This window comes from Erythrolamprus reginae, chromosome 2 (assembly GCF_031021105.1).
Source record: "Erythrolamprus reginae isolate rEryReg1 chromosome 2, rEryReg1.hap1, whole genome shotgun sequence".
NCBI lineage: Eukaryota > Metazoa > Chordata > Lepidosauria > Squamata > Dipsadidae > Erythrolamprus > Erythrolamprus reginae.
In genome coordinates, this window is record NC_091951.1 from 345,713,591 (window position 1) to 345,740,340 (window position 26,750).

The following is a 26,750-nucleotide window of genomic DNA, read 5'->3' on the forward strand; positions in this document are numbered from 1 at the left end:
CTACCAACCCGTCTTCCACTGTATACGAGTCAAAAGACGGCTGTGAAAATATCTACAGACCCTTCCCATCCTAGACAAAAATTGTTGCAAGTCCTGCTCTCAAAACGACACTATAGAGCACTGCACACCAGAACAACTAGACACAAGAACAGTTTTTCCCCAAATGCCATCACTCTGCTAAACAAATAATTCCCCCAACACTGTCAAACTATTCACTAAGGCTGCATTACTATTACTATTATTCTTCTCATTGTCCCTATCACCCATCTCCTCCCACTTATGACTGTATGACTGAAACTTTGTTGTTTGTATCCTTATGATTGATATTGATTGTTCCCTAGTATGATTTGATTGACTGGAGGCTAAAACATATGAAGAATGGTCGCAGGACCTGGGTATGTCTAGTTTAATGAAAAGAAGGACCAGGGGAGACATGATAGCAGTGTTCCGATATCTCAGGGGTTGCCACAAAGAAGAAGGAGAAGGAGTCAGGCTGTTCTCCAAAGCACCTGAGGGTAGAACAAGAAGCAATAGGTGGAAACTGAACAAGGAGAGAAGTAACTTAGAACTAAGGAGAAATTTCCTGACAGTTAGAACAATTAATCAGTGGAACAGCTTACCTCCAGAAGTTGTGAATGCCCCAACACTAGAAGTTTTTAAGAAGATGTTGGATAACCATCTGTCTGAAGTAGTTAGACTAGAAGACCTCCAAGGTCCCTTCCAACTCTGTTGCTATTGTTATTATTGTTTTGTTGTTGTTGTTGCTGCTGCTATTATTATTATTGTTGTTGTTGTTGTTGTCTTATTTGTACTCTATGACTATCACTGTGTTGTTATACCTTATGATTCTTGATGAATGTATTTTGTCTTTTTATGTACACAGAGAGCATATGCTCCTGCCCCAAGGAATGTGGAGGAAACATCCACATGCCACAGGCCTGTTTTGCTCCCGATAGAATCTCCCGATGAAGTCTCCTCTGACCAAGGAAGTGTGAGTGACAGGGAAGAGGGGAGGTTGGCAGACAGCCCAGGAGGAGATCAATCATCCTTATCATCCCTGGATTCTGAACAAGAACTTATGACAAACCCACACATTCATAGAGTGATGCATAGGAGAGAACAACTGAAGGATTATTACAGGAAATAAGTGAGGCCACCTGTGGTTGGGTAGGGCTGCTGTAATTAGTGCTACATATAAAAAGAGCAGCGTGCTGGTTTAGCCTTGTGGAAGTTTATCTGATTCATAGTTTCGTCAAGATCATGGTTTTGCTGTTTCCCTGTTCAAGACTGTGTGTGGACTTTCTGGCCTTTGGAACTGGACTCAATTTCCCAGTTACTGGGTGAGAAATTGGATTGTATTTAACCTGTGCCTTGTGTGTACCAGAAAATCCCTTTGACATTTAAAAAGGGAGTTTTTTCTGCTTTTCTGTTGATAAATACTTTTGGTTTTCCTTCTATCGTGTGGTGTGTGTCTTTTTGGACTAATTACCCTGTAATGCTGGCAAAACATTGTGTATTGGACAAAATCAATAAATAAATAATCAATATACAATAAACGCGTCCACCTGACTGTTATGGACACTACGGATTGGCCACTCTCCAAAAGGGGGGGGTCAATTGGGGTTTTGATATATGCATGTATCACACCTTTTTCCTTAGTCTTTGCTTTTCTTTGATGGCTTTCAGTTCTGATTTTTGATCAATTCACTTTTGAACCTGAAATGGACTCTGAGTTTTATTTTATTTTTCTTAAATTCTGATTGAAGCAGCTGACACCCTGTAAGAATAAAATGATACCTCACATCCTCGCCGTCTTCAAGCATTGAGAGACAGATTGTGCATTTCTCATCGGTATCTGACTCTTCTCCGTCTTCCTTTTCGACTTTGTCTTCCTGCGGCCATCGCTGTCGGCAAAGTCAGACAAAAGAAAAAAAAACAGTGTCACAACACTGTTGTGTACAAGTGCACTAGAGTGCCTTCCGTCCCCTGTCCTATTGCTCTCCTATATCTCCTATACCTTTCTTCTATTCCTATATCTCTTCTATTCTTTCATTGATATGTTCTATTACTTTATCTTCTTTTCTATTATTTCTTAGATATATTTTACTATGAGTCTCTCCTCTATAACCTTCATCATGCATTTTACTATGTGTATATAGATATATACCCACTAAAACCCTCATTGTGTATTGGACAAAATAAATAAATTAAAATTAAAATTAAAATTAAAATTAAAATTAAAATTAAAAAATAAAAATAAAAATAAAAATAAAAATAAAAATAAAAATAAAAATAAAAATAAAAATAAAAATAAAAATAAAAATAAAAATAAAAATAAAAATAAAAATAAAAATAAAAATAAAAATAAAAATAAAAATAAAAATAAAAATAAAAATAAAAATAAAAATAAAAATAAAAATAAAAATAAAAATAAAAATAAAAATAAAAATAAAAATAAAAATAAAAATAAACCAAAACCAAAACCAAAACCAAAACCAAAACCAAAACCAAAACCAAAACCAAAACCAAAACAAAAACAAAAACAAAAACAAAACCAAAACAAAACAAAACAAAACAAAACAAAACAAAACAAAACAAAACAAAACAAAACAAAACAAATAATAAACAAAACAAAACAAAACAAATAATAAACAAAACAAAACAAAACAAACAACAAATGCTACTCAAATGGAGAGGTTCACAATTATGGTCCCGGCATGGTGGGAGAAGAACTTCCACAGAGGATTCTACAGAAGGATGGGGCTGAAAAATTTGCAATTCAACCATTTCTTAGGGGAAGGGCAGCTAATGGATGCACCTTGCATTCCCCCCTGTTGAGGAGCATTTTCAGTGCACTCTTTCACCGGTTCCCTGCTAAAGGCATCCACTGAATCTCTGGAAGGCTGCGCTTTTAAGAGACATTGATCTTAAGAAGGGGTGGTTTTTTTGTTTTTTGTTTTAAATCCTCTCTGGTCTGTGCAAGCTGTTAGCTCTCCCTGACTTTTCTAAATAGCCCAGTTTTGCAGATATGGTCACAAAGAAAAAAATATGGAATTTTTCTCTGCCCTTCAGAATTCAAGGGAACCCAGTGTGGAATGGATTGATAAGAAGATGGATAGATGGATGGGTGGGTGGGTGGGTGGGTGTGTGGATAAGGGAGGAGGGAAGGAGGAAGTGAGGAAGGAGAGAAAGAAGGGAGAGAGGGAGAGAAAGGAAGGTGAGAGAGAGGGGGTAGGAGACAGAGGGAGGGAGGAAGGAAGGAAGGAAGGAAGTGAAAGAAGGTGGCAGAGAGGGAGAGGAAGGAAGGAAAGGAAGGGGGAGAGAGAGAAAGAAAAAAGAAAGAAGGAAGGAAGGAAGGAAAGAAAGAATGAAAGAAAGAAAGAAAGAGAAAGGGAGGGGGAGAGAGAAAAGAATGAGAGAAGAATGAAGGAGGGTGGGAAAGAGGGAGAGTATGAGAGAGGGGAAGGAAGGAGAGGGAGAAAGGAAGGAAGGAAGGGAAGGAGGGAGAGAGGGAGGAAAGAAAGGAAAGAAGGAAGGAAAGAAGTGAAAGAAGGTGGCAGAGAGGGAGAGGAAGAAAGGAAAGGAAGGGGGAGAGAGAGAAAGAAAAAAGAAAGAAGGAAGGAAGGAAGAGGAAGGGAGGGAGAGAGAGAGAGAGAAAAGAATGAGAGAAGAATGAAGGAGGGTGGGAAACAGGGAGAGTAGGAGAGAGGGGAAGGAAGGAAAGAGAGAAAGGAAGGAAGAGAGGGAGGGAGGAAAGAAAAAGAAAGAAAGAAAGAGAAAGGGAGGGATGGAAGGAAGAAAATGAGAGAAGAATGAAGGAGGGTGGGAAAGAGGGAGAGTAGGAGAGAGGGGAAGGCAGGAAAGAGAGGGAGAAAGCAAGGAAGGAAGGGAAGGAGGGAGAGAGGGAGGAAAGAAAGAAAGAAAAGAAGGAAAGAAGGAAGGAAGAAAAGAAAGAAAGGAAGGAAGGAAGGGCAAAAATTATTTAGGCTCTTCAATTATATTAATAATATCTACGTCCCCAATGGGAAGGTCAACCAAATCAAGATGGCAGCTGGCCAAATCACTGAAATTCTTCTCCTTTTTTTAACAACCCAAAGCCCCAAGATCCACCAGATTTTTCTCGCTATGTCTATAGTTCCCCTAAAGCAATTTTTCCGCAAATGAGAATTTTAAGATGTCATCCCCCATGCTGGCAATTGAAGTCCACATATCTTATCATATGGCCAAGATTGAGACAGATTGCTAGTCTAGAGGGCTTCAAAATGGCTTGGGAAACAAATTCAACTTTATTTCATAAAGCTTTACTTCATAATTTTGGAACTTCTGCAGGGACAGAAAGGTTGCTTAAATCAATACCAATTAAAATAAGAGAAAGATCATTAAAGTGGATGTGTGTAGGAAGACAACATATTCATAACAGACTCAAAGTATTGGCAAGGAGATAGCACATTTGGAACATAATTACCTACAAGGTGCTCTTGGGTGAAAATGCAAAACTTTTAGCAAATGACATTTTAATAGAAGTAGGGGAAATGATATATTAAGCGAGATGTTATACTAGAACTTAGATTATGCGTGTTTTCTGGTTTTGAAGGTGCAAATGAAAAAACTGTGGCATTCGATTCGAAAACAGATCACCTTTTTGCTACTCTTTCCTAAACAACTTACAACCAGCGTTTGGAAGTTGGCAATTAATCTTTCGATATCAGCCTGGCTTCAGCAATGTTTGCAAATAATCCTAATGGAAAAGGTGAAGGGGCGAAAAAAATGGGTTTCGCCAAAGCTAATTTTCTAACCATTTAGTATTCATTGGCAACTTTTACCCTGAGATTATCCACGGTTGACCTATCCAGATTCCTAAGAGGTTTAATGTTTCCAAATGTAAAATAATGCACTTGGGGAAAAGGAATCCTCAATCTGAGTATTGCATTGGCAGTTCTGTGTTAGCAAAAACTTCAGAAGAGAAGGATTTAGGGGTAGTGATTTCTGACAGTCTCAAAATGGGTGAGCAGTGTGGTCGGGCAGTAGGAAAAGCAAGTAGGATGCTTGGCTGCATAGCTAGAGGTATAACAAGCAGGAAGAGGGAGATTGTGATCCCCTTATATAGAGCGCTGGTGAGACCACATTTGGAATACGGTGTTCAGTTCTGGAGACCTCACCTACAAAAAGATATTGACAAAATTGAACGGGTCCAAAGACGGGCTACAAGAATGGTGGAAGATCTTAAGCATAAAACTTATCAGGAAAGACTTAATGAACTCAATCTGTATAGTCTGGAGGACAGAAGGGAAATGGGGGACATGATTGAAACATTTAAGTATGTTAAAGGGTTAAATAAGGTTCAGGAGAGAAGTGTTTTTAATAGGAAAGTGAACACAAGGACAAGGGGACACAATCTGAAGTTAGTTGGGGGAAAGATCAAAAGCAACATGAGAAAATATTATTTCACTGAACGAGTAGAAGATCCTTGGAACAAACTTCCAGCAGACGTGGTTGGTAAATCCACAGTAACTGAATTTAAACATGCCTGGGATAAACATATATCCATCCTAAGATAAAATACAGGAAATAATATAAGGGCAGACTAGATGGACCATGAGGTCTTTTTCTGCCATCAGTCTTCTATGTTTCTATGTCAGTAAGGGGCGAGTACAAGTGCACTAGAGTGCCTTCCGTCCCCTGTCCTATTGCTCTCCTATATCTCCTATACCTTTCTTCTATTCCTATATATCTTCTTCTATTCTTTCATTGATATGTTCTATTACTATATCTTCTTTTCTATTCTTATTTGTTTATTTATTTATTTGTTTGTTTGTTTGTTTGTTTGTTTGTTTATTTATTTATTAAATTTGTATGCCGCCCCTCTCCGTAGACTCGGGGCGGCTCACAGCAGTGATAGAAACAATGTACAATACAAATCTAATAATACGAAGTTAAAAACCCATAATTTAAAAAACATGCACACAACACACCATACATAAATTATATAGGCCTGGGGAAGATATTTCAATTCCCCCATGCCTGACGGCAGAGGTGGGTTTTTAAAAATTTACGAAAGGCAAGGAGGGTGGGGGCAATTCTGATCTCTGGGGGGAGTTGGTTCCAGAGGGCCGAGGCCACCACAGAGAAGGCTCTTCCCCTGGGTCCCGCCAAATGAGATTGCTTAGTCGACGGGACCCTGAGAAGGTCAACTCTGTGGGACCTAACCGGTCGCTGGGATTCGTGCAGCAGAAGGCGGTCCCGGAGATATTCTGGTCCGATGCCATGAAGGGCTTTATAGGTCATAACCAACACTTTGAATTGTGACCGGAAACTGATTGGCAACCAATGCAGACTGTGGAGTGTTGGTGAAACATGGGCATACTTGGGAAAGCCCATGATTGCTCTCGCAGCTGCATTCTGCACAATCTGAAGTTTCCAAACACTTTTCAGAGGTAGCCCCATGTAGAGAACGTTACAGTAGTAAAACCTCGAGGTGATGAGGGCATGAGTAACTGTGAGCAGTGAGTCCCGGTCCAGATAGGGCCGCAACTGGTGCACCATATTTTACTATGAGTATATCCTCTATAACCTTCATCATGTATTTTACTATGTGTATACCCACTAAAACCCTCATTGTGTATTGGACAAAATCAATCAATCAATCAAGCAAACCTTGACAGACTGTGCTATCGTGCCCAGCAAAGGACTGCCATCTTCGGCTCTACTGGGTGCCCTGTGAGGCTGTCGCGGGTGCACGCACATCTGGTGGGCATGAATGCGCCCAGCAGCGTGAAATTTGGCTTCTGCGCATGCGCAGCAATCCAATCTTGTGTGAGGATGCTCACGTGAGTAAGATTTCAGCAATGTTCGCCGATATTTTTCCTTCCATGCATGCGCAGAAGCAAAAAATCAGTGAAAACCCCCCAAATCTTGCTCTCGTAAGCGCCTTTACATGAGATTTTGCTTGCTGCCAAATCTCTTGGGGGGGCATGCGGGGGTGGGGGGGGTGCATCACGAACGCAGAGTTGTGTGCACATCCCCAAAATTGCTATCAGAACGTAGCACCTGAGCATTCCAGTAGCGGCCCATCACTGATGGTGCCAATTTGAGACTGGCAATCCATTCCACATTGAGCGTAGATCCATTTTGTACCGTGACCGGTCCCGGGATTTCTCTGGTTCTGGGACTGCCTCTTTGCCTCAGCCTACCCAACAAGTGTCTCCTCGAAATGGAGAAGGCCATGCTGCGTCTTTAGCCTCCATGCTGAATGATCAGAGGTCAAAGTTTCCCAGCTGTTAATGTCCATTCCCAAGGCCGTTTAAATCCCTCTTACAGATATCCTTATATGGCAGCTTTGGTCTCCCTCTGGGGCGCTTTCCCTGCGCTAGTTCACCATACCAGAATATCTCTGAGACCGCCTTCTGTCGCACGAATCCCAGCGACCGATTAGGTCCCACAGAGTGGGCCTCCTCCGGGTCCCGTCAACTAAACAATGTCGGTTGGCGGGCCCCAGGGGGAGAGCCTTCTCTGTGGCGGCACCGACTCTCTGGAACCAACTCCCCCCGGAGATCAGAACTGCCCCTACTCTTCCTGCCTTCCGTAAACTCCTCAAAACCCACCTTTGCCGTCAGGCATGGGGAAACTAAACATCTTCCCCTGGGCACGTTGAATTTATATATGGTATGCTTGTGTGTGTGTATGTTAGTATAGGGGTTTTTCTTAAATTTATAATATTTTAATTAAATTGGATTATGTATTGGATTGTCTTTTCACTTGTTGTGAGCCGCCCCGAGTTTTCGGAGAGGGGCGGCATACAAATCCAAATAATAAATAAATAAAAAATAAAAATAATAAATAAATACAGGAGATCTTCCGAAATCCACCCATCATCCATTCTCACGACATGCGCAAGCCAGCAAAGACGTTGCTGTTTTAATAGTGTATTTGGAACTTTGTCATGCCAAGTGATGTCAAAGATTAGTTCAGTCTTTTTCTTTTTTTTTTTTTTATTTATTTATTTATTTATTTATTTATTTATTTATTTATTTATTTATTTATTTATTTATTTATTTATTTCTTTATTTATTTGGATTGGATTGGATTTGTAACAACAATAAAAAAGACAATGTAACAAATCTAATATTAAAATAATCTAAAAACCCCAATTTAAGAGACCAATCATAGAAACAAGCATACCATGTATAAATTCTATAAGCCTAGGGGGAAGGGAAAAAAATTTCACTTCCCCCATGCCTGACGACAGAGGTGCGTTTTAAGGAGTTTGCGAAAGGCAAGAAGGGTGGGGGCAACTCTGATATCTGGAGGGAGCTGGTTCCAGAGGGTTGGGGCCGCCACAGAGAAGGCTCTTCTCCTGGGTCCCACCAAATGACATTGTTTCGTCGATGAGATCCAGAGAAGGCCAACTCTGTGGGACCTAACTGGTCGCTGGGATTCGTGTGGCAGAAGGCGGTCCCGGAGTCCTAGGTGATATTCCATTATATTACCATATAAGGTAAGAGAAGGTTGTAAGCATGTTGAATGCTGAGTCGTAGGTATAAACTGCAACTTGATTGGGCCAGAGCATTATAAAATGTAAAGCAACTTTACAATGATTGTTAGCTGTTAACAGTTGTTGTTGGTGATGTGATATTGTTAGTTGGCTGGCTGGAGCAGTTTGAGCGTGAGTTAAGATATTGAATTAGAGCTGTAGTGTTGATATGGAGAAATCTGGATTGGTTTAGTATTTATGTGTAAGTAAACTTTACTGCATATAGATAAAGTTTGTTCCTGTAAATAGAAGACTAAGACAGAAGATATTTTGTTTGCACTAAAGAGTAAAACTGTTTACTAATGTTTTTCTACAAAAGTATCTTCGTTATTTCTCTGCACTGGTTCCTAAATTGCCACAATATAAATTCTGGTGTCTTGTCAAGTCCTACTGCGTAGCAGTGTTCCCTCTAATTTTTTGGGGGGGTGGGCAGAAAGGTATAGTGTCTGAGCGGCAGTCCCTTCGTGACTGGGCGGCACAGAAATAATAAACAAACAAACAAACAAACAAACAAATCCCCATTCTTTTTGCTTTCTCATTTCCTTCCTCTCTTTTTTCTATCTGTTTCTCTCTCTTCCTCTCTTCCTCTCTCTCTCCTTCCCTCTCACTCTTTCCCTCTCGCTTCTGGGCAGGTTTGAAAAACTCTGAGTTGATGATGATTTTTAAGTGAGCGATTGCTCACTGCTCAGCTTAGAGGGAACTATGCTGCGTAGATCTGTATACCTGGGCATATGATGCCAAGGATACTTCGGAGACAGCGCATATGGAATAATAATAATAATAATAATAATAATAATAATAATAATTTATTGGATTTGTATGCCGCCCCTCTCCGTAGACTTGGAAGGTATTGATCTTTTTCTCTTGCCATGTGTAAAGGATCCAAGACTCGCTGAAATACAAGAGTGTGCTCAGGACACAGGATCTATAAACCTGGATCTTGGTATGTTCTGTCAGCTTCTTATTAAGCCACACTCTCTTTCTGAGTCTAGAGAATGTGGTGGTCGCTTTACCAATGCATTTATTCAGCTCAGTGTCTAGAGAGAGTGTGTTTGCGATGGTTGAGCCAAGGTACATAAAGTCATGGATGACCTTTAATTCTTGTACAAAGATTGTAATATGGGGAGGTGAATCCACATCCTGACTCATGAATTGCGTTTTTTTCAGGCTGATTGTTAATCCAAAATCTTGGCAGGCCTTACTAAAACAGTCAATGAGTCATTGAAGTCTTCAACAGCGTGGGCAGTAACGGCAGCGTCGTCAGCAAAGAGGAAATCCTGTAAGTATTTCAGCTGGACTTTGCTCTCAATCTAGAGAGGCTAAAGAGTTTTCCATGCGATCTGGTCCAGTGATAGACTCCCTCTGTTACAGTTCCTGTTGTGGTTAGCTCTGGCCCAGCTCCTGCCCCAAGGACTGTGGATGTGGGGGAGACATCCACATGCTGCAGGCCTGTTTTGCCCCCGGTGGAATCTGATGATGAAGGCTCCTCTGAACAAGAAGACATGAGTGACAGGGAGGAGGAGAGTGTGGCAGACAGCTCAGAAGGAGATCAATTATCTAGCTCCTCCTTGGATTCAGAACAAGAGTTAATGATACAGCCACGCATGCGGAGAGCGATGCATAGGCAACAACAACTGAGAGATTATTATCAAAGAAAATGAGGCCACCTGTGGTTTATTTATTTATTTATTTATTTATTTATTTATTTATTTATTTATTTATTTATTTATTTATTTATTTAGATTTGTATGCCGCCCCTCTCCGCAGACTCGGGGCGGCTCACAGCATAACATAACAGTTTGTAGCAAATCCAAATATAATTTAAAACATTTAAAAGAACCCCATTTTGTTAACAAGCATACACTCAAACATCCCATACATAAAATGTGCATGCCCGGGGGAGGTGTTTCAGTTCCCCCATGCCTGACGACAGAGGTGGGTTTTAAGAAGTTTACGGAAGGCAGGGAGAGTAGGGCAGTTCTAATCTCTGGGGGGAGTTGGTTCCAGAGAGTCGGGGCCGCCACAGAGAAGGCTCTTCCCCTGGGGCCCGCCAACCGACATTGTTTAGTTGACGGGACCCGGAGAAGGCCCACTCTGTGGGACCTAATTGGTCGCTGGATTCGTGCGGTAGAAGGCGGTCTCGGAGATATTCTGGTCCAGTGCCATGAAGGGCTTTAAAGGTCATGACCAACACTTTGAATTGTGACCGGAAATTGATCGGCAGCCAATGCAAGCTGCGGAGTGATGTTGAAACATGGGCATACCTAGGTAGGCCCATGACTGCTCTCGCAGCTGCATTCTGCACGATCTGAAGTTTCCGAACACTTTTCAAAGGTAGCCCCATGTAGAAAGCATTACAGTAGTCGAACCTCGAGGTGATGAGGGCATGAGTGACTGTGAGCAATGAGTCCCGGTCCAGATAGGGCCGCAACTGGTGCACCAGGCGAACCTGGGCAAACGCCCCCCTCGCCACAGCTGAAAGATGGTTCTCTAATGTGAGCTGTGGATCGAGGAGGACGCCCAAGTTGCGGACCCTCTCCGAGGGGTTCAAGGATTCCCCCCCCCCCCCAGGGTAATGGACGGACAGATGGAATTGTCCTTGGGAGGCAAAACCCACAGCCACTCCGTCTTATCCGGGTTGAGTTTGAGTCTGTTGACACCCATCCAGGCCCCAACAGCCTCCAGACACCGGCACATCACTTCCACTGCTTCATTGACTGGACATGGGGTGGAGATGTAAAGCTGGGTATCATCAGCGTACTGATGATACCTCACCCCATGCCCTTGGATGATCTCACCCAGCGGTTTCATGTAGATATTAAATAGCAGGGGGAGAGACCGACCCCTGAGGCACCCCACAAGGGAGAAACCTCGGAGTCGACCTCTGACCCCCCACTAACACCGACTGTGACCGACCGGAGAGGTAGGAGGAGAACCACTGGAGAACAGTGCCTCCCACCCCCAACCCCTCCAGCCGGTGCAGAAGGATACCATGGTCGATGGTATCGAAAGCCGCTGAGAGGTCAAGAAGCACCAGGACAGAGGATAAACCCCTGTCCCGGGCCCGCCAGAGATCATCCATCAACGCGACCAAAGCAGTTTCCGTGCTATAACCGGGCCTGAAACCCGACTGCTGGGGACCTAGATAATCAGCTTCTTCCAAGGACCGTTGGAGCTGGAGTGCCACCACCTTCTCGACAACCTTCCCCATAAAGGGAAGGTTGGAGACTGGACGATAGTTGTTAAGTACAGCTGGATCCAGGGAAGGCCTCTTGAGTAGGGGGCGCACGAGCGCTTCTTTATAGAGTGATGGAAAAACTCCCCTCCCCAAGGAAGCGTTGGTAATCTCCTGGACCCAGCTCCGTGTCACCTCCCTGCTGGCCGAGATCAGCCAGGAGGGACACGGATCCAGTAAGCAGGTGGCGGAACTCACAGCTCCAATGGCCTTGTCCACTTCATCAGGTGTCACCAGATCAAACTCTTCCCAGACAGGTGGACAAGTACGTGCCCCAGTCACCTCGACTGACTCGTTGTCAGTCAACTCTGTTTTCCAATTGGAGTCGAGGTCAGCCCGGATCTGGGCGATTTTATCAGCGAAAAACGTGTTAAAATCCTCGGCACTGCTCTGCAAGGGCTCCCCAACTCCCCCCTGGTTAAGAAGGGAGTGGGTCACCCTAAACAGAGCGGCCGGGCGGGATTCCGCTGATGCAATCAAGGCGGCATGGTACGCGCATCTTGCCGCCTTGAGCGCCACTTTGTAAATCTTAATAAAAGCTCTTACAAGTGTTCGATCAGATTCAGACCTACTCTTCCTCCATCGCTTCTCTAGACGTCTCTTCTGGCGTTTCAACTCCCGGAGCTCCTCGTTGAACCATGGAGCTCTACGGGGTCTAGCGCCACGGAGAGGTCGCAAAGGCGCAATCCGGTCAAGAGCCTCCGCTGCAGCCTTGTTCCAGGCCTCCGCAAGAGACTCCGCCGAACTGTGGACGAGTGCCTCTGGAATAACCCAAGCACCGTCTGAAAGCCCTCTGGGTCCATCAGGCGTCTGGGGCGGAACATCTTAATTGGTTCCGCCTCCCTGCGGGGAAGGATTGGAGCCAGGAAGTCAAGCCGTAGTAGGAAATGGTCTGACCATGACAAAGGCAACACTTCTAAGCCCCTTAGTCTCAGACCATTACTCAATTGCTCGGAAAGGAATACCATGTCAGGTGCGTGCCCTCCCTCGTGAGTCGGACCCTGTACTACTTGAGTCAGGTCCATGGCTGTCATGGTGGCCATGAACTCCTGTGCCAACCCAGAGGTTTCGCTGAGCGACGGCAGGTTGAAGTCCCCCAAGACAATAAGTCTGGGGAACTCCACCGCCAGCCCGGCTACCTCCTCGAGCAGCACAGGCAGGGCTTTTGACACGCAGCTGGGAGGCAGGTACGTGAGAAACAAGCCCACCTGAACCCCTAAGTCCAACTTCACAAGGAGGGACTCGCAACCCGCAATCTCCGGAGCAACGAGCCCACGCAGGCCAAGGCTCTCCCTGGCTACAATAGCCACTCCTCCCCCCCTTCCCTGGGGTCGAGGTTGATGCCATATCTGAAACCCAGCTGGGCAGATTTCCGAGAGAGGAACTCCTCCCTCCGGGCCCAGCCAGGTTTCAGTTACACATGCCAGGTCGGCCTCCTCATCCAGGATTAAATCCCGGATGAGGAGAGCTTTATTTACCACCGACCTGGCATTGAGCAGCAGCAACCTGAGCCCAGGGCCAGAGTTACACTCATCACCAGTGCCCTGGGTTGAGCTCACGGAGCCGGAACAAGGAATAGTTATTAAACAGCGATCCCTCGTTCCCCTGGAACGGCTAACTCCGTGGCTCCCGCCATATCTACCTCTCCCCAGCAACACCGGGATATTCCGACCCTCTGCCACCCCAGAGATCGATGCCCCCTTCCCTCCTGCCTCTCCAGCGTCAGGTGGGCCAAATAAATCATTCATACTATTCCCATTTATCCCATAACCCCACCCACTCCAATCATCCCACTCATACCAATCACTCCTCCCATACACATTGTTGCACCCACCCCAGTTATACATCAATTTAACCCCCCCCCCCAGTTGATTTAAAATAGATTAATTAGACTAATAAGTTAATATAAAAGTATAAAGTTGGGTGGGGCTGTGGTCATTAGTGAGGCTGCTATAAATAGCAGCCTATGGGTTTGGCCATTGTGGAGGATTATCTGATCGTTGTGTTTTGTGACTGCTTTCCTGACATTGACCTTTTGTGTACTGATTTTTCCCCGCTTTGAAACTAAATCAGAGCAAAGTGTGTTTCACTTTGTGAAAGAAGGACTGTGAATTGCCTCACAGCTGCAAGCTAAGTATCACAGAACTGATAAGGGACTTGTACAAATTACCAGTTTGTTTGGAGACAGTGCTCTTTGCTATACCAAAAGAGGGCTTAGTTTACCTGAATTTTCCGTATAAAGAACATTGTTTTGAATTTTCAAACGTGTGTGTGTCTGAAATTTGTACCTGTGAATTTTTGGGAGGAGAATACCAGAGAGCCCGACAGAACAGGTCCAAAAGCATGCTTCAGCATGACAGCAAAAAAGATGCCCAATCGAGTGGGCACAAGGACTCAGCCCTGTTTCACTCCATTTCGAATGTCAAAGAATTCTGATATTAAGCCATCAAAAACTACCATGCCCTTCATTTATTCATGAAAGGATCTGATGATGTTGAGGAGCTGGGGTGGACAGCTGATCTTGGGGAGGATTTTATAAAGGCTGTCCCTACTAACCAGGTCAAATTGAAAATGTCCAAAGATATTTCACCAGAAGAGCCCTTCACTCCTCCACTCGAAACAGAAGACCCTACGAAAATAGACTAACAATCCTGGGCCTAGAAAGCCTAGAACTACGGTGCCTAAAACACGATTTGAGTATTACCCACAAGATCATATGCTGCAACGTCCTACCAGTCAATGACTACTTCAGCTTCAACCGCAATAACACAAGAGCACGCAACAGATTCAAACTTAATATGAAAAGCGCCAAACTTGACTGTAAAAAATATGATTTCAACAATCGAGTTATCGAAGCGTGGAACTCATTACCGGACTCAATAGTGTCAACTCCTAACCCCCAACATTTCTCCCTTAGACTGTCCACGATTGACCTCTCCAGGTTCCTAAGAGTTCAGTAAGGGGCGTACATAAGTGCACTGGTGTGCCTTTCGTCCCCTGTCCAATTGTCTTTCCTTTCTTTCACCTATCATATATATTCTCTTCCTTTCTTATATCCTCTCCTCTAAGTTCACTTTCACCATCACATGTCTATTTTTCTTCCTATGTATTTGTGTATTGGACAAATGAATAAATAAAAATAAATAAATAAATGAAAAGCTTTCATAAGATCTATAAACACTACAAAAAGTGGCTGCCTTTGTTCCCTGCATTTCTCCTGCAGCTGTCTAGTAGTATAACTGTTGGCTTGTAATCCACTCTGTGATTCTGAATAGACTGTCTCTACAAGCACCTGAAACCTCCTCAATACCACATGAGCAAGCAGCTTCCCTACCACACTAAGAAGACAGATGCCATAGTAGTTGTTACAGTCGCCCCGTCACCTTTGTTCTTATATAGTGTGATGATATTTGCATCTTCATGTCCTGAGGTACTCCAACTTCCTTCCAACAGAGAAAGAAGATTTCATGCAGTTCTGTGGAGATGATATTTTTGCAGTAATTCAAAACTTTGGCAGAGATATTTTTTAATTTAATTTAATTTAATTTAATTTAATTTAATTTAATTTAATTTAATTTAATTTAATTTAATTTAATTTAATTTAATTTAATTTAATTTAATTTAATTTAATTTAATTTAATTTAATTTAATTTAATTTAATTTAATTTAATTTAATTTAATTTAATTTAATTTAATTTAATTTAATTTAATTTAATTTAATTTAATTTAATTTAATTTAATTTAATTTAATTTAATTTAATTTAATTTAATTTAATTTAATTTTTATTTTTATTTATTTTTATTTTTATTTTTATTTTTATTTTTATTTTTATTTTTATTTTTATTTTTATTTTTATTTTTATTTTTATTTTTATTTTTATTTTTATTTTTATTTTTATTTTTTGATTGATTGGATTTGTATGCCGCCCCTCTCCGCGGACTTAGGGTGGCTAACAACAGTGATAAAAACAATATGTAGCAATCCAATAATAAAACAACTAAAAACCCTTATTATAAAAAACCAGACATACATACTGACATACCATGCATAAACTGTAGAGGCCCAGGGGGAAAGACTATCTCAGTTCCCCCATGTCTGATGGCAGAGGTGGGTTTTAAGGAGCTTACGAAAGGCGAGGAGGGTGGGGGCAATTCTAATCTCTGAAGGGAGTTGGTTCCAGAGGGCCAGGGCCGCCATAGAGAAGGCTCTTCCCCTGGGTCCTGCCAAACGACATTGTTTAGTTGACGGGACCTGGAGAAGGCCCACTCTGTGGGACCTAATCGGTCGCTGGGATTCGTGCGACAGAAGGCGGTCCCGGATATTATCTTTCCTGGGTGCCTTGCCTGATGCGAGGGAGTTCAGAGCTGTGATTAGTTCCTCTAAGTTTGGCTCACTGTCACGCTTCTCCAAGACAGGCAGGCACATGATGACGTTCAAAGCAAGAGGGGAGTGGCCAAGCCCCACAGCAACATGGAGTTTCTCGCACTTCGTAGGGGAATCTTGAATCCCTGTTATCCGGGGACCTTGTTCAATCAGAACAAGGTCGGAACTGCCCTGGAGGGGCAGGGAAGAAGAGGGACATTATTGGGGATCTGGTAGGGGGTCAGCAATCCCCACAGAGGACTGACTTAGGGCTCTCTAACCGGCAGCAGTGGAAATTGATTTGCAAAAGCCATCCAAGCCACGGCAGCTGCGAAATGGAAAGTTCAATTATTTTTGAAGTTTGAAGTCACCTGGAAAGAGGAACTAAGGAAAAGTGCAGGAGAGATGAAGGAGGGGATTAAAAGTTGTGCTGGTGAGTTTTCTTTTAGCCAAATTGAAGCTTGGGACTTTTGTTCTTTTCTAATTTCAATTGGAACAAAAGGATAGACGAAAAACAAAGACAAAGCAGCTACCTAACATCAAATGTCACACAGGAAAAACTTTTAAGAAGGCTGTAAAAGCCCAACCATTGATAACCTTTAAATTGAATTATTGATTTACCTTTGGAGTGAATATCTGCTTTAATAAAACTGACTCAAACATAATTTAATAATTATGAGAAAATAGACTTGTGGAACTGATGGGGGATGATGCCTACTGGTCGCAGGAATTATTGCTGTGGAAGTTTGAACAGCTGTTGGCCTTAGATCTTAAGAAAGCAAAATTGTCATCTTATCTGTTGGAGCTGTGAACTTGGAGTGAACTTCTATTTACTTGAAAGTTGAAAGAAAAAAGTTGAAAGAAAAGGATTATTGCAGACTATAAACTGGTGAATGGTAGTTTTGATTGGCATTAGAAGATGAGGATTTTACAGCCTCTATTAAGGACTACTTTGCAGAACATGGTGAGTTTTAAAGTTACATATGCTGCAACGTCCTACCGGTCAATGACTACTTCAGCTTCATCCACAACAACACAAGAGCACGCAACAGATTCAAACTTAATACAAACCACTCCAAACTTGACTGTAAAAAATATGATTTCAACAATCGAGTTATCGAAGCGTGGAACTCATTACCAGACTCAATTGTGTCAACCCCTAACCCCCAACATTTCTCCCTTAGACTCTCCATGATTGACCTCTCCAGGTTCCAAAGAGGCCAGTAAGGGGCGTACATAAGTGCACTGGTGTGCCTTTCGTCCCCTGTCCAATTGTCTTTCCTTTCTCTCACTTATCATATATATTCTCTTTCTTTCATATATCCTCTCCTCTAAGTTCACTTTTACCCTTATATATATTACTACATGTCTATTTTTCTTCCTATGTATTTGTGTATTGGACAAATGAATAAATAAATACATAAATAAATACATTTATAAGGTTGCGGGCCAATCTCTGTCTGGGACATCACACCCGCCTCTCTTTCAATGCTTACCTTCTTGTATTTGTGTGGGAAAGTGAACCGTTCGATGGTGTTCTGCACGGCTCCTCTACTCACACTTCCCAACCTGTCTTCTAGTTGCAACAACTCCTGGATCAAAAAATGAAAGAAATGGAAGAGCGTCAAAAAATTTCTCTCTACCATAGGCTTGTTTAGCCAGCTATTTCTGTAACTTTTCCATCTGACACCCCCCCACATACACACATACCCCCAAAAATCTTTTTCATCCAAAACCCATTAAGGGGAAAGAATATGCCTTTCATTAGAAATTTCATTATTTCACACAGACTTCTTTTTTATTATTATTAATTTCATTTTTTTTCTCCACATTTCCATATATGCATCAGTACCTATACCTTAAGAATATAGAAACATAGAAACATAGAAGACTGACAGCAGAAAAAGACCTCATGATCCATCTAGTCTTCCATTATACTATTTCCTGTATTTTTATCTGAGGATGGATAAATGTTTATCCCAGGCATGTTTAAATTCAGTTACTGTGGATTTACCAACCACGTCTGCTGGAAGTTTGTTCCAAGGATCTACTACTCTTTCAGTAAAATAATATTTTCTCACATTGCTTTTGATCTTTCCCCCAACTAACTTCAGATTGTGTCCCCTTGTTCTTGGGTTCACTTTCCTATTAAAAACACTTCCCTCCTGGACCTTTTTTAACCCTTTAACATATTTAAATGTTTCGATCATGTCCCCCCTTTTCCTTCTGTCCTCCAAACTATACAGATTGAGTTCATGAAGTCTTTCCTGATACGTTTTATGCATAAGACCTTCCACCATTCTTGTAGCCCGTCTTTGGACCCGTTCAATTTTGTCAATATCTTTTTGTAGGTGAGGTCTCCAGAACTGAACACAGTATTCCAAATGTGGTCTCACCAGTGCTCTATATAATCTCCCTCTTCCTGCTTGTTATACCTCTAGCTATGCAGCCAAGCATCCTACTTGCTTTTCCTACAGCCCGACCACACTGCTCACCCATTTTGAGACTTTCAGAAATCGCTACCCCAAATCCTTCTCTTCTATAGCATGCACATTTTCCAATCAATCAAAATTCAATAGCCTATTTTTTCACTTAATCTTGCTGTTATTTGATCAGTCTGTTTCTTTCTTTTCTCCATACTTCCCTCTATCTATCCCTTTCTCATTTATCTACCTTCTTCTCTCTCCCTTCCTACTTCCCTCTCCTCTTTCCCTTTTCTCTGTCCGAATATACAGTGCTACGTAGCGGAACTTGACAAGCTACCAGAATTTATAGTGTGGCAATTTAAGGAACCAGTGTAGAGAAATAACTATGACATTTTTGTAGAAAACAGTAGTAAACAGTTTTACTCTTCAGTGTAATCAAAAATATCTTCTATTTACAAGATATCAACTTTGCTTCAACTATATGCAGTAAAGCGTACTTACATGCAGATACTAAACTAATCCAGGTTTCTCTGTATCAATACTACAGCTCTAACTAACTCATGCTCAAAACTGCTTCAGCCAACTAACAACATTACCACCACCAACAGCCAACGTAAACAGCCAACTTAAAGAGCCAACAATCATTGTAAAGTTGCTTTGCATTTTATAATGCTCTGACCCAATCAGATTGCGGTTTACACCCTATGACTCAGCATTTAACATGCTTATATCCTCCTTTTACCTTATATGGTAACATAATGGAATATCACCTAGGATTGAGCTAATCCTTTACATTCTCCTTCCTCTTTCTCTTTCTAAACCCTTCCCTGGGTGATTTTAATTCTAAAACATTGTGGTTGGCTCATGTCCAGTGAGATTAGTTATGGACTCAGAGGATGCAGAGACAATGGAGACAAGATACAGGCATCCTGTGCTCCTGGCGCCTGAGACTAACAGTGAAGGGGGCATGGTGTCAGAGGTGGAACAGCAACCAGGGCTCTCTGTGCTTCCTGAGAGGAGTGACTCAGGAAAAGAGGAGGAGCCTCTTCTGGATACTAGGGTGCGCAGGGCATCTAGGAGGCATGAGTGGGTAGTTAGGAAGAGATTTATGTATGAATAGCACTACTACCTATTGGGACACACCTTCACACAATGTAAGTGTGAGGCATACCATGCCTCTTTGCAGGGAACAAAGCATTTTGGAAACATCTCATATTGTCTATTGAATTCAGCGTGTTTTAAAAGAGCATATTCTTGGCTTCGTTAATGAGCTTCGGTCTTCCAGTTAACTTCTGATATCTACACCTTTGAAATCTTGCTTCACCTGGTAATTATTATTGTGTCTACCTTCTCTCTGGGACTCTGGACAGCTGACAAAACTTTGCTACATTTGGTTTTCCTTTTGAAAAGACTTTTAAAAGACTCTTAAAAGACTGAGACTTTTGTAAATATTAAATCCTTTTATTAGTTATACTTTCAAACTTTTAAACTTCTTATTGTTAAACATCATGTCTATATTATTAGCTCTTTATTTTAGGTATATGTTATTAATCTAATGTTACCTCTCTAGTCTAATTCTGTCATTTGGGTTACCAGATTTCTTTTCCATTTTCTTTTTCTTTCAAAGCTTGATAATTTAATCTATATTTATATTCTTTTTCCCACCATTCATAAAATTTCACTCATGCATTATAGAATTCTGAATCTTCATTATCTTTGAGTTTCATTGTTAATCTATTCATTTCTGCACAGTCCAAAATTTTCTTAAGAATTTCTCTTTCCGTTGATATTATCCATTTTGGTGCAAATGCAATCCTAGCTGCTGTCACTACATGAACAATCTTGACTCTCCCCAAAGCCATGTTATTCTGGTCTTTTTCGCCAGCCTGGATCTTCAGGAATCCAACGAGCAAACCAACAACTTGGAATTCTGGGTGCTGTAGTCAAACCCTTTGGGGAGAAGCCATGTTTGAGGTGGTGTATCTAGACGAGGGGTGTCCAACCTTGGCAACTTTAAGACTTGTGGACTGCAAGTCCCAGAATTCTGGCTGGGGAATTCTGGGAGTTGAAGTCCACAAGTCTTAAAGGGGTCAGGTTTGAACGCCCCTGCACTAAAACATGTGATTGAGGGGCAGTGACTCAATAGATGCAAAAATGCTTCTTTGGGACTCACCTCATGACTTTCTCGCATGGCAGATGCGTGCCGATTTGGATTCAGTCCCTGAAGAGCGAGCAGCTGAAACTGGGGGTAATTTCTGATTTCATGGACAACCTGTGAAGTGATGAAGAGAGAAGCAACTTTGAGGGGTCGGCTTTCTTCTCCTCAGCTTCAGGGGACATCAGGTAGCCTTTGAAAATGGTGGCTCAAACATTTTGAGGAGCTGCCCAAAACTTCAGGGCTCACCCAATTTGGTGGACTGAAACCATTTCTAATCATACTGGTGAAAATTAGTGGATTTGCTTTTCATTCCTCATTGTGAGGCAGGGAAAGCGCCAAACCTGAGGTGAAACTTTATCATAAAAACTTTACTTCTTTCTTTTTTTAAAGTCTAACTTTTTTTAAAGCTTGTTTTTTTTAAAGTCTTTTTAAAGTCTGGGAAATGTGATAGATCTAGTCTAGAACAGGAAGTTGAAAAGAAAACCTTTCTCTTCATGAAAAGGAAGAAGGAAGGAAGGAAGGAAAATAGAAGGGAAGAAAGAAGAGATGGATAGAAGGAAGAGAATGAGGGTCGGGGCAAGGAAGGAAGGAAGGAAGGAAGGAAGAAGGATGGGAGGGAGGGAGGAGGATAGGCAGGAGGGAGGGAGGGATGGAAGGGAGTTAGAGATGGGCCAAGAGAGGAAGGAAGAAGAAGGATGGGAGGGAGGGATGGAAGGGAAGAAGGAAAGAAGGAAGAGAGGAGGGAGAGAGGAAGGGATGGAAGGAAGGGACTGAGGAAGCGAGGGAGGGAGGCATGGCCCAAGGAAGGAAGGAAGAAGAAGGATGGGAGGGAGGGAGGGAGGGTTGGAAAAGCCAACAAGGAAAAGAAAGACATTGCATTGAGATTTTGAGAGAGAAGTGCTTTCTTCTCAATTGCAATCCACTCAAGAACCACTAGATGGGGCTTTGCACAGAAGATATTTATTTCTCTTTACTGCCCTCCTGTGGTCATTCAGATTCTTGTGCACCAGTTTCTGCTAGCCCTCTCTTAAGGGAATGTTAGCCAATGAGATGCTCCTTATATTCCAGAAGAACAGGGGTGGGTTCCAACTTACCTTGCTACTGGTTCAGTCCCTCACATACTGTGTTTGCACCTCGTGGGTGCATGGGTGCATCCATGCACCACAATGAAAAATATGGAAAAATATTTTTTTTAAAAAAAAAACCCAAAGCCATCCAAAGTGCCAGACCTCAGCTTCTGTGTATGCTCAGGAGGGGGGGGGGGAATCAAAATTTATTTTTTAAAAAATCAAAAAAGATGGAGGTGCCCATGGACCGGCACCAGTCAATCTGGTTCATTGATATCATTATGATGTCACCAGTGGGTCGCTACAGGTTCAGGCGAACTGATCCAAACCAGAAGCAACCCACCCCTGCAGAGGAGCATCGAGAACTTATTTTATTTTTTAGTTTTGTTTATTTTAATTGGATTTGTATGCCGCCCCTCTCCGGGGACTCAGGGCGGCTCACAGCACATAATAAAACAGTAGAGAAACAATCCAATTAATAACATAAACAATCGTTTAAAATTCTAATTTTAAAACTTCAACCAACAATTCATACTACAGTCAAACCATCAAATTCTGGAATTCTGGAAAATACAGCTATGGCCAACTGCATTCATTTTAAGCCATTTGGAGTCAAATTTGGAACTGAAAATGAATTTGTCTTTCGCAAATTACTCAAGACCCACCTATATCGCCAGGCATGGGGGAACTGAGACACCTCCCCCAGGCTTTTATATTTTATGTTTGGTATGTATGTGCTGTATGGTTTTAATTGTTGGGGTTTTATATATCTTTTCTTTTAATATTAGATTTGTTTACTGTTATATTGTTTTTATTATTGTTGTGAGCCGCCCCGAGTCTTCGGAGAGGGGCGGCATACAAATCTAATAAATTGAATTGAATTGAATTGAATTGAAAATGAATACGGCCGTGAATTAGACTAGTATTACATATTTTTATTTCTATTTATTCATTTGTCCAATACACAAATACATAGGAAGAAAAATAGACATGTGATAATATAAATGAGGGTGAAAGTGAACTTAGAGGAGAGGATATAAGAAAGGAAGAGAATATATATGATAAGTGAGAGAAAGGAAAGACAATTGGACAGGGGACGAAAGGCACACCAGTGCACTTATGTACGCCCCTTACTGGCCTCTTAGGAACCTGGAGAGGTCAATCGTGGAGAGTCTAAGGGAGAAATGTTGGGGGTTAGGGGTTGACACAATTGAGTCCGGTAATGAGTTCCACGCTTCGATAACTTGATTGTTGAAATCATATTTTTTACAGTCAAGTTTGGCGCGGTTCGTATTACGTTTTCTTAGATATTAAGCTATTCAATATCTACATGAAACTGCTGGGTGAGATCATCCAAGGGCATGGGGTGAGGTATCATCAGTACGCTGATGATACCCAGCTTTACATTTCCACCCCATGTCCAATCAACGAAGCAGTGGAAGTGATGTGCCGGTGTCTGGAGGCTGTTGGGGCCTGGATGGGTGCCAACAGACTCAAACTCAACCCTGATAAGACGGAGTGGCTGTGGGTTTTGCCTCCCAAGGACAATCCCATTTGTCCGTCCATTACCCTGGGGGGGGAATTATTGACCCCCTCGGAGAGGGTCCGCAACTTGGGCGTCCTTCTCGATCCACAGCTCACATTAGAGAACCATCTTTCAGCTGTGGCGAGGGGGGCGTTTGCCCAGGTTCGCCTGGTGCACCAGTTGTGGCCCTATTTGGACCGGGTCTCACTGCTCACAGTCACTCATGCCTTCATCACCTCGAGGTTCGACTACTGTAATGCTCTCTACATGGGGCTACCTTTGAAAAGTGTTCGGAAACTTCAGATCGTGCAGAATGCAGCTGCGAGAGCAATCATGGGCTTTCCCAAATAGGCCCATGTTACACCAACACTCCGCAGTCTGCATTGGTTGCCGATCAATTTCCGGTCACAATTCAAAGTGTTGGTTATGACCTTTAAAGCCCTTCATGGCATTGGACCAGAATATCTCCGAGACCGCCTCCTGACGCACGAATCCCAGCGACCGATTAGGTCCCACAGAGTGGGCCTTCTCCAGGTCCCGTCAACTAAACAATGTCGGTTGGCGGGCCCCAGGGGAAGACCCTTCTCTGTGGCGGCCCCGACTCTCTGGAACCAGCTCCCCCCAGAGATTAGAACTGCCCCTACCCTCCTTGCCTTTTGTAAACTCCTTAAAACCCACCTTTGTCGTCAGGCATGGGAGAACTGAAATATCTCCCCTGGGCCTATACAATTTATGTATGGTATGCTTGTATGTATATCTGCTTAATAATGGTGTATTTTAAATATCTTAAATTGTAAATTATTAGATTTGTTATGAATTGTTTTTATTGTATTGTGAGCCGCCCTGAGTCTACGGAGAGGGGCGGCATACAAATCTAATAAACATAAATCTAATAAACATAAGTTTGAATCTGTTGCGTGCTCTTGTGTTGTTGCGGTTGAAGCTGAAGTAGTCATTGACTGGTAGGACATTGCAGCATATATTCCGGGACCGACATCACTTTTCAGAGAGTTTGGCATGAGAATGGTATCATTTCCCTGGAATACAATCTGGACCCTTGCAAGCTACAGACTTCAGTGCAGCGTGCGTTATTCCTCATGTCAATCTGCTTCTGCTAACCTACCCCCTTGACTTACCATCTGTGTTGAGGATGCATTCTGCGGGAAGTGATGCATTCTTTGTGGAGCCAAATAATGCTGATAATGTTGAGGAACTGGCCTGACCTGGAACTGGTTATGACTGAGACCGGCATCGACACTGAGATCCCTAGAAGGACAAAATGCAAAATCAGTTCAAGTTTACTTTATTCTCCTTGCACCTCGCACAATGAAATTAAATGCCATCTTCCGTGTACATCATACATAAGAAAAACTATTAAAATAATAAAACAAAAACACGCATTCTTCCCATTCTGCACAATTGAATTGAAACCCCCTGATAGACTAGACTAGACTATATTATACTAGAATAGAATAGAATAGAATAGATTGAATAGAAACATAGAAACATAGACTAGACTAGGCTAGACTAGACTAGACTACAATAGAATAGAAGAGAATAGAAGAGAAGAGAAGAGAAGAGTTCCAGGTTCCTTAGAGGTCAGTAAGGGGCGAGCCTTCCGTCCCGTGTCCAATTGTCTCTCCTATATTTTATACATCTTTTCTCCCATTCATATATCCTTTTCTCATATCTTTTCTTCTATCATTTCTCTGATATTTACTACTATATGTTTTTATTCTCTTTAACTTTCAATTTGTATTGGACAAATAATAAAATAAAATAAAATAAAATAAAATAAAATAAAATAAAATAAAATAAAATAAAATAAAATAAAATAAAATAAAATAAAATAAAATAAAATAAAATAAAATAAATAAATAAATAAATAAAATAAAATAAAATAAAATAAATAAAATAAAATAAAATAAAATAAAATAATAAATGATAGAATAGGATAGAATAGAATAGGATAGAATAGAATAGGATAGAATAGAATAGAATAGAATAGAATAGAATTCTTTATTGGCCAAGTGTGATTGGACACACAAGGAATTTGTGTTTGGTGCATACGCTCTCAGTGTACATAAAAGAAAAGATACATTTGTCAAGAATCTTGAGATGCAACACTTAATGATTGTAAATAAACAACGAAGAAACAATCAATATTAATAAAAATCTTAATATTTTAATAATAATAATTTATTAGATTTGTATGCCGCCTCTCTCCGCAGACTTGGGGCGGCTCACAACAATAATAATAACAGTATACAATGTAACAAATCTGATATTAAAAATTATCTAAAACCCATCATTTAAAAATCATACAACCCAAGCATACCATACATAAACTATAGAAGCCCGGGGGAGATGTCTCAATTCCCCCATGCTGGCGATATAGGTAGGTCTTGAGCAATTTACTAAAGGCAAGGAGGATGGGGGCAGTTCTGATCTCTGGGGGGAGTTGGTTGTTTAGTCGATGGGACCCAGAGAAGGCCAACTTTGTGGGATCTTATCAGCCGCTGGGATTCGTGCGACAGAAGACGATCCCGGAGATATTCTGGTCCAATGCCATGTAGGGCTACAAGCAACACGTTACAGTCATATAATTATACATGGAAGGAAATGGGTGACAGGAATGATGAGGAAAAAAATTAGTAGTAATACTAGTGCAGACATAGTAAATAGTTTGACAGTGTTGAGGGAATTATTTGTTTAGCAGAGCGATGGCGTTTGGGAAAAAACTGTTCTTGTGTCTAGTTGTCTTGGTGTGCAGTGCTCTGTAGTGACGTTTGGAGGGCAGGAGTTGAAACAGTTTATGTCCAGGACGTGAGGGGTCAGTAAATGTTTTCACGGCCCCCTTTTTGACTGTATTAATATTGCACTCTACAGTAGAGGGATGTGGTGGCTCAGTGGCTGAGATGCTGAGCTTGTTAATCAAAAACGTCGGCAGTTCAGCAGTTCAAATCCCTAGGGCCGCATAATGGAGTGAACTCCTGTTACCCGTCCCAGCCTAGCATGTAAAAAATGCAAGTAGAAAAATAGGGGCCCCCTTTGGTGGGAAGCGCTCCATGTACCTTTGGCGTTTAGTCATACTGGTCACATGACCAACAGAGATGTTTTTGGACAGTACTGGCTCTTCAGCTTAGAAACGGAGTTGAGCACCACCCTCTAGAGTCGGGAACGACTAGCGCGTATGTGTAGGGGAACGTTTACCTTTACCTTATATTCAATAAAGTTACTGCTCTGGAATAGAAGCTTTAATATTTCCAAATGTAAAATAATGCACTTGGGGAAAAGGAATCCTCAATCTGAGTACAGTGGTACCTCGAGATACGAGTTTAATTCGTTCCGGACCTGGGCTCTTAAGTCGAGCAGCTCTTATCTCGAACAACTTTTCCCCATAGGAATTAATGTAAATAATTTTAATTGGTTCCAGCCCTCAAAAA

General features: G+C 41.9%; 1 protein-coding gene across 1 annotated transcript in view; it reads right to left on the reverse strand.

Moving 5' to 3' along the window:
• The window catches only part of ARK2C (arkadia (RNF111) C-terminal like ring finger ubiquitin ligase 2C), a 187,925-nt gene that overhangs the window by 8,753 nt on the left and 152,422 nt on the right, over window positions 1-26,750 (reverse strand). The window contains exons 4-7 of the mRNA XM_070736424.1: window positions 24,441-24,570; window positions 20,728-20,826; window positions 17,625-17,720; window positions 1,798-1,904 (exon numbers count right to left, since the gene is read on the reverse strand). Of these exons, the coding sequence (XP_070592525.1) occupies window positions 1,798-1,904; window positions 17,625-17,720; window positions 20,728-20,826; window positions 24,441-24,570 (432 nt within the window). The remainder of the gene's footprint in view (window positions 1-1,797; window positions 1,905-17,624; window positions 17,721-20,727; window positions 20,827-24,440; window positions 24,571-26,750) is intronic.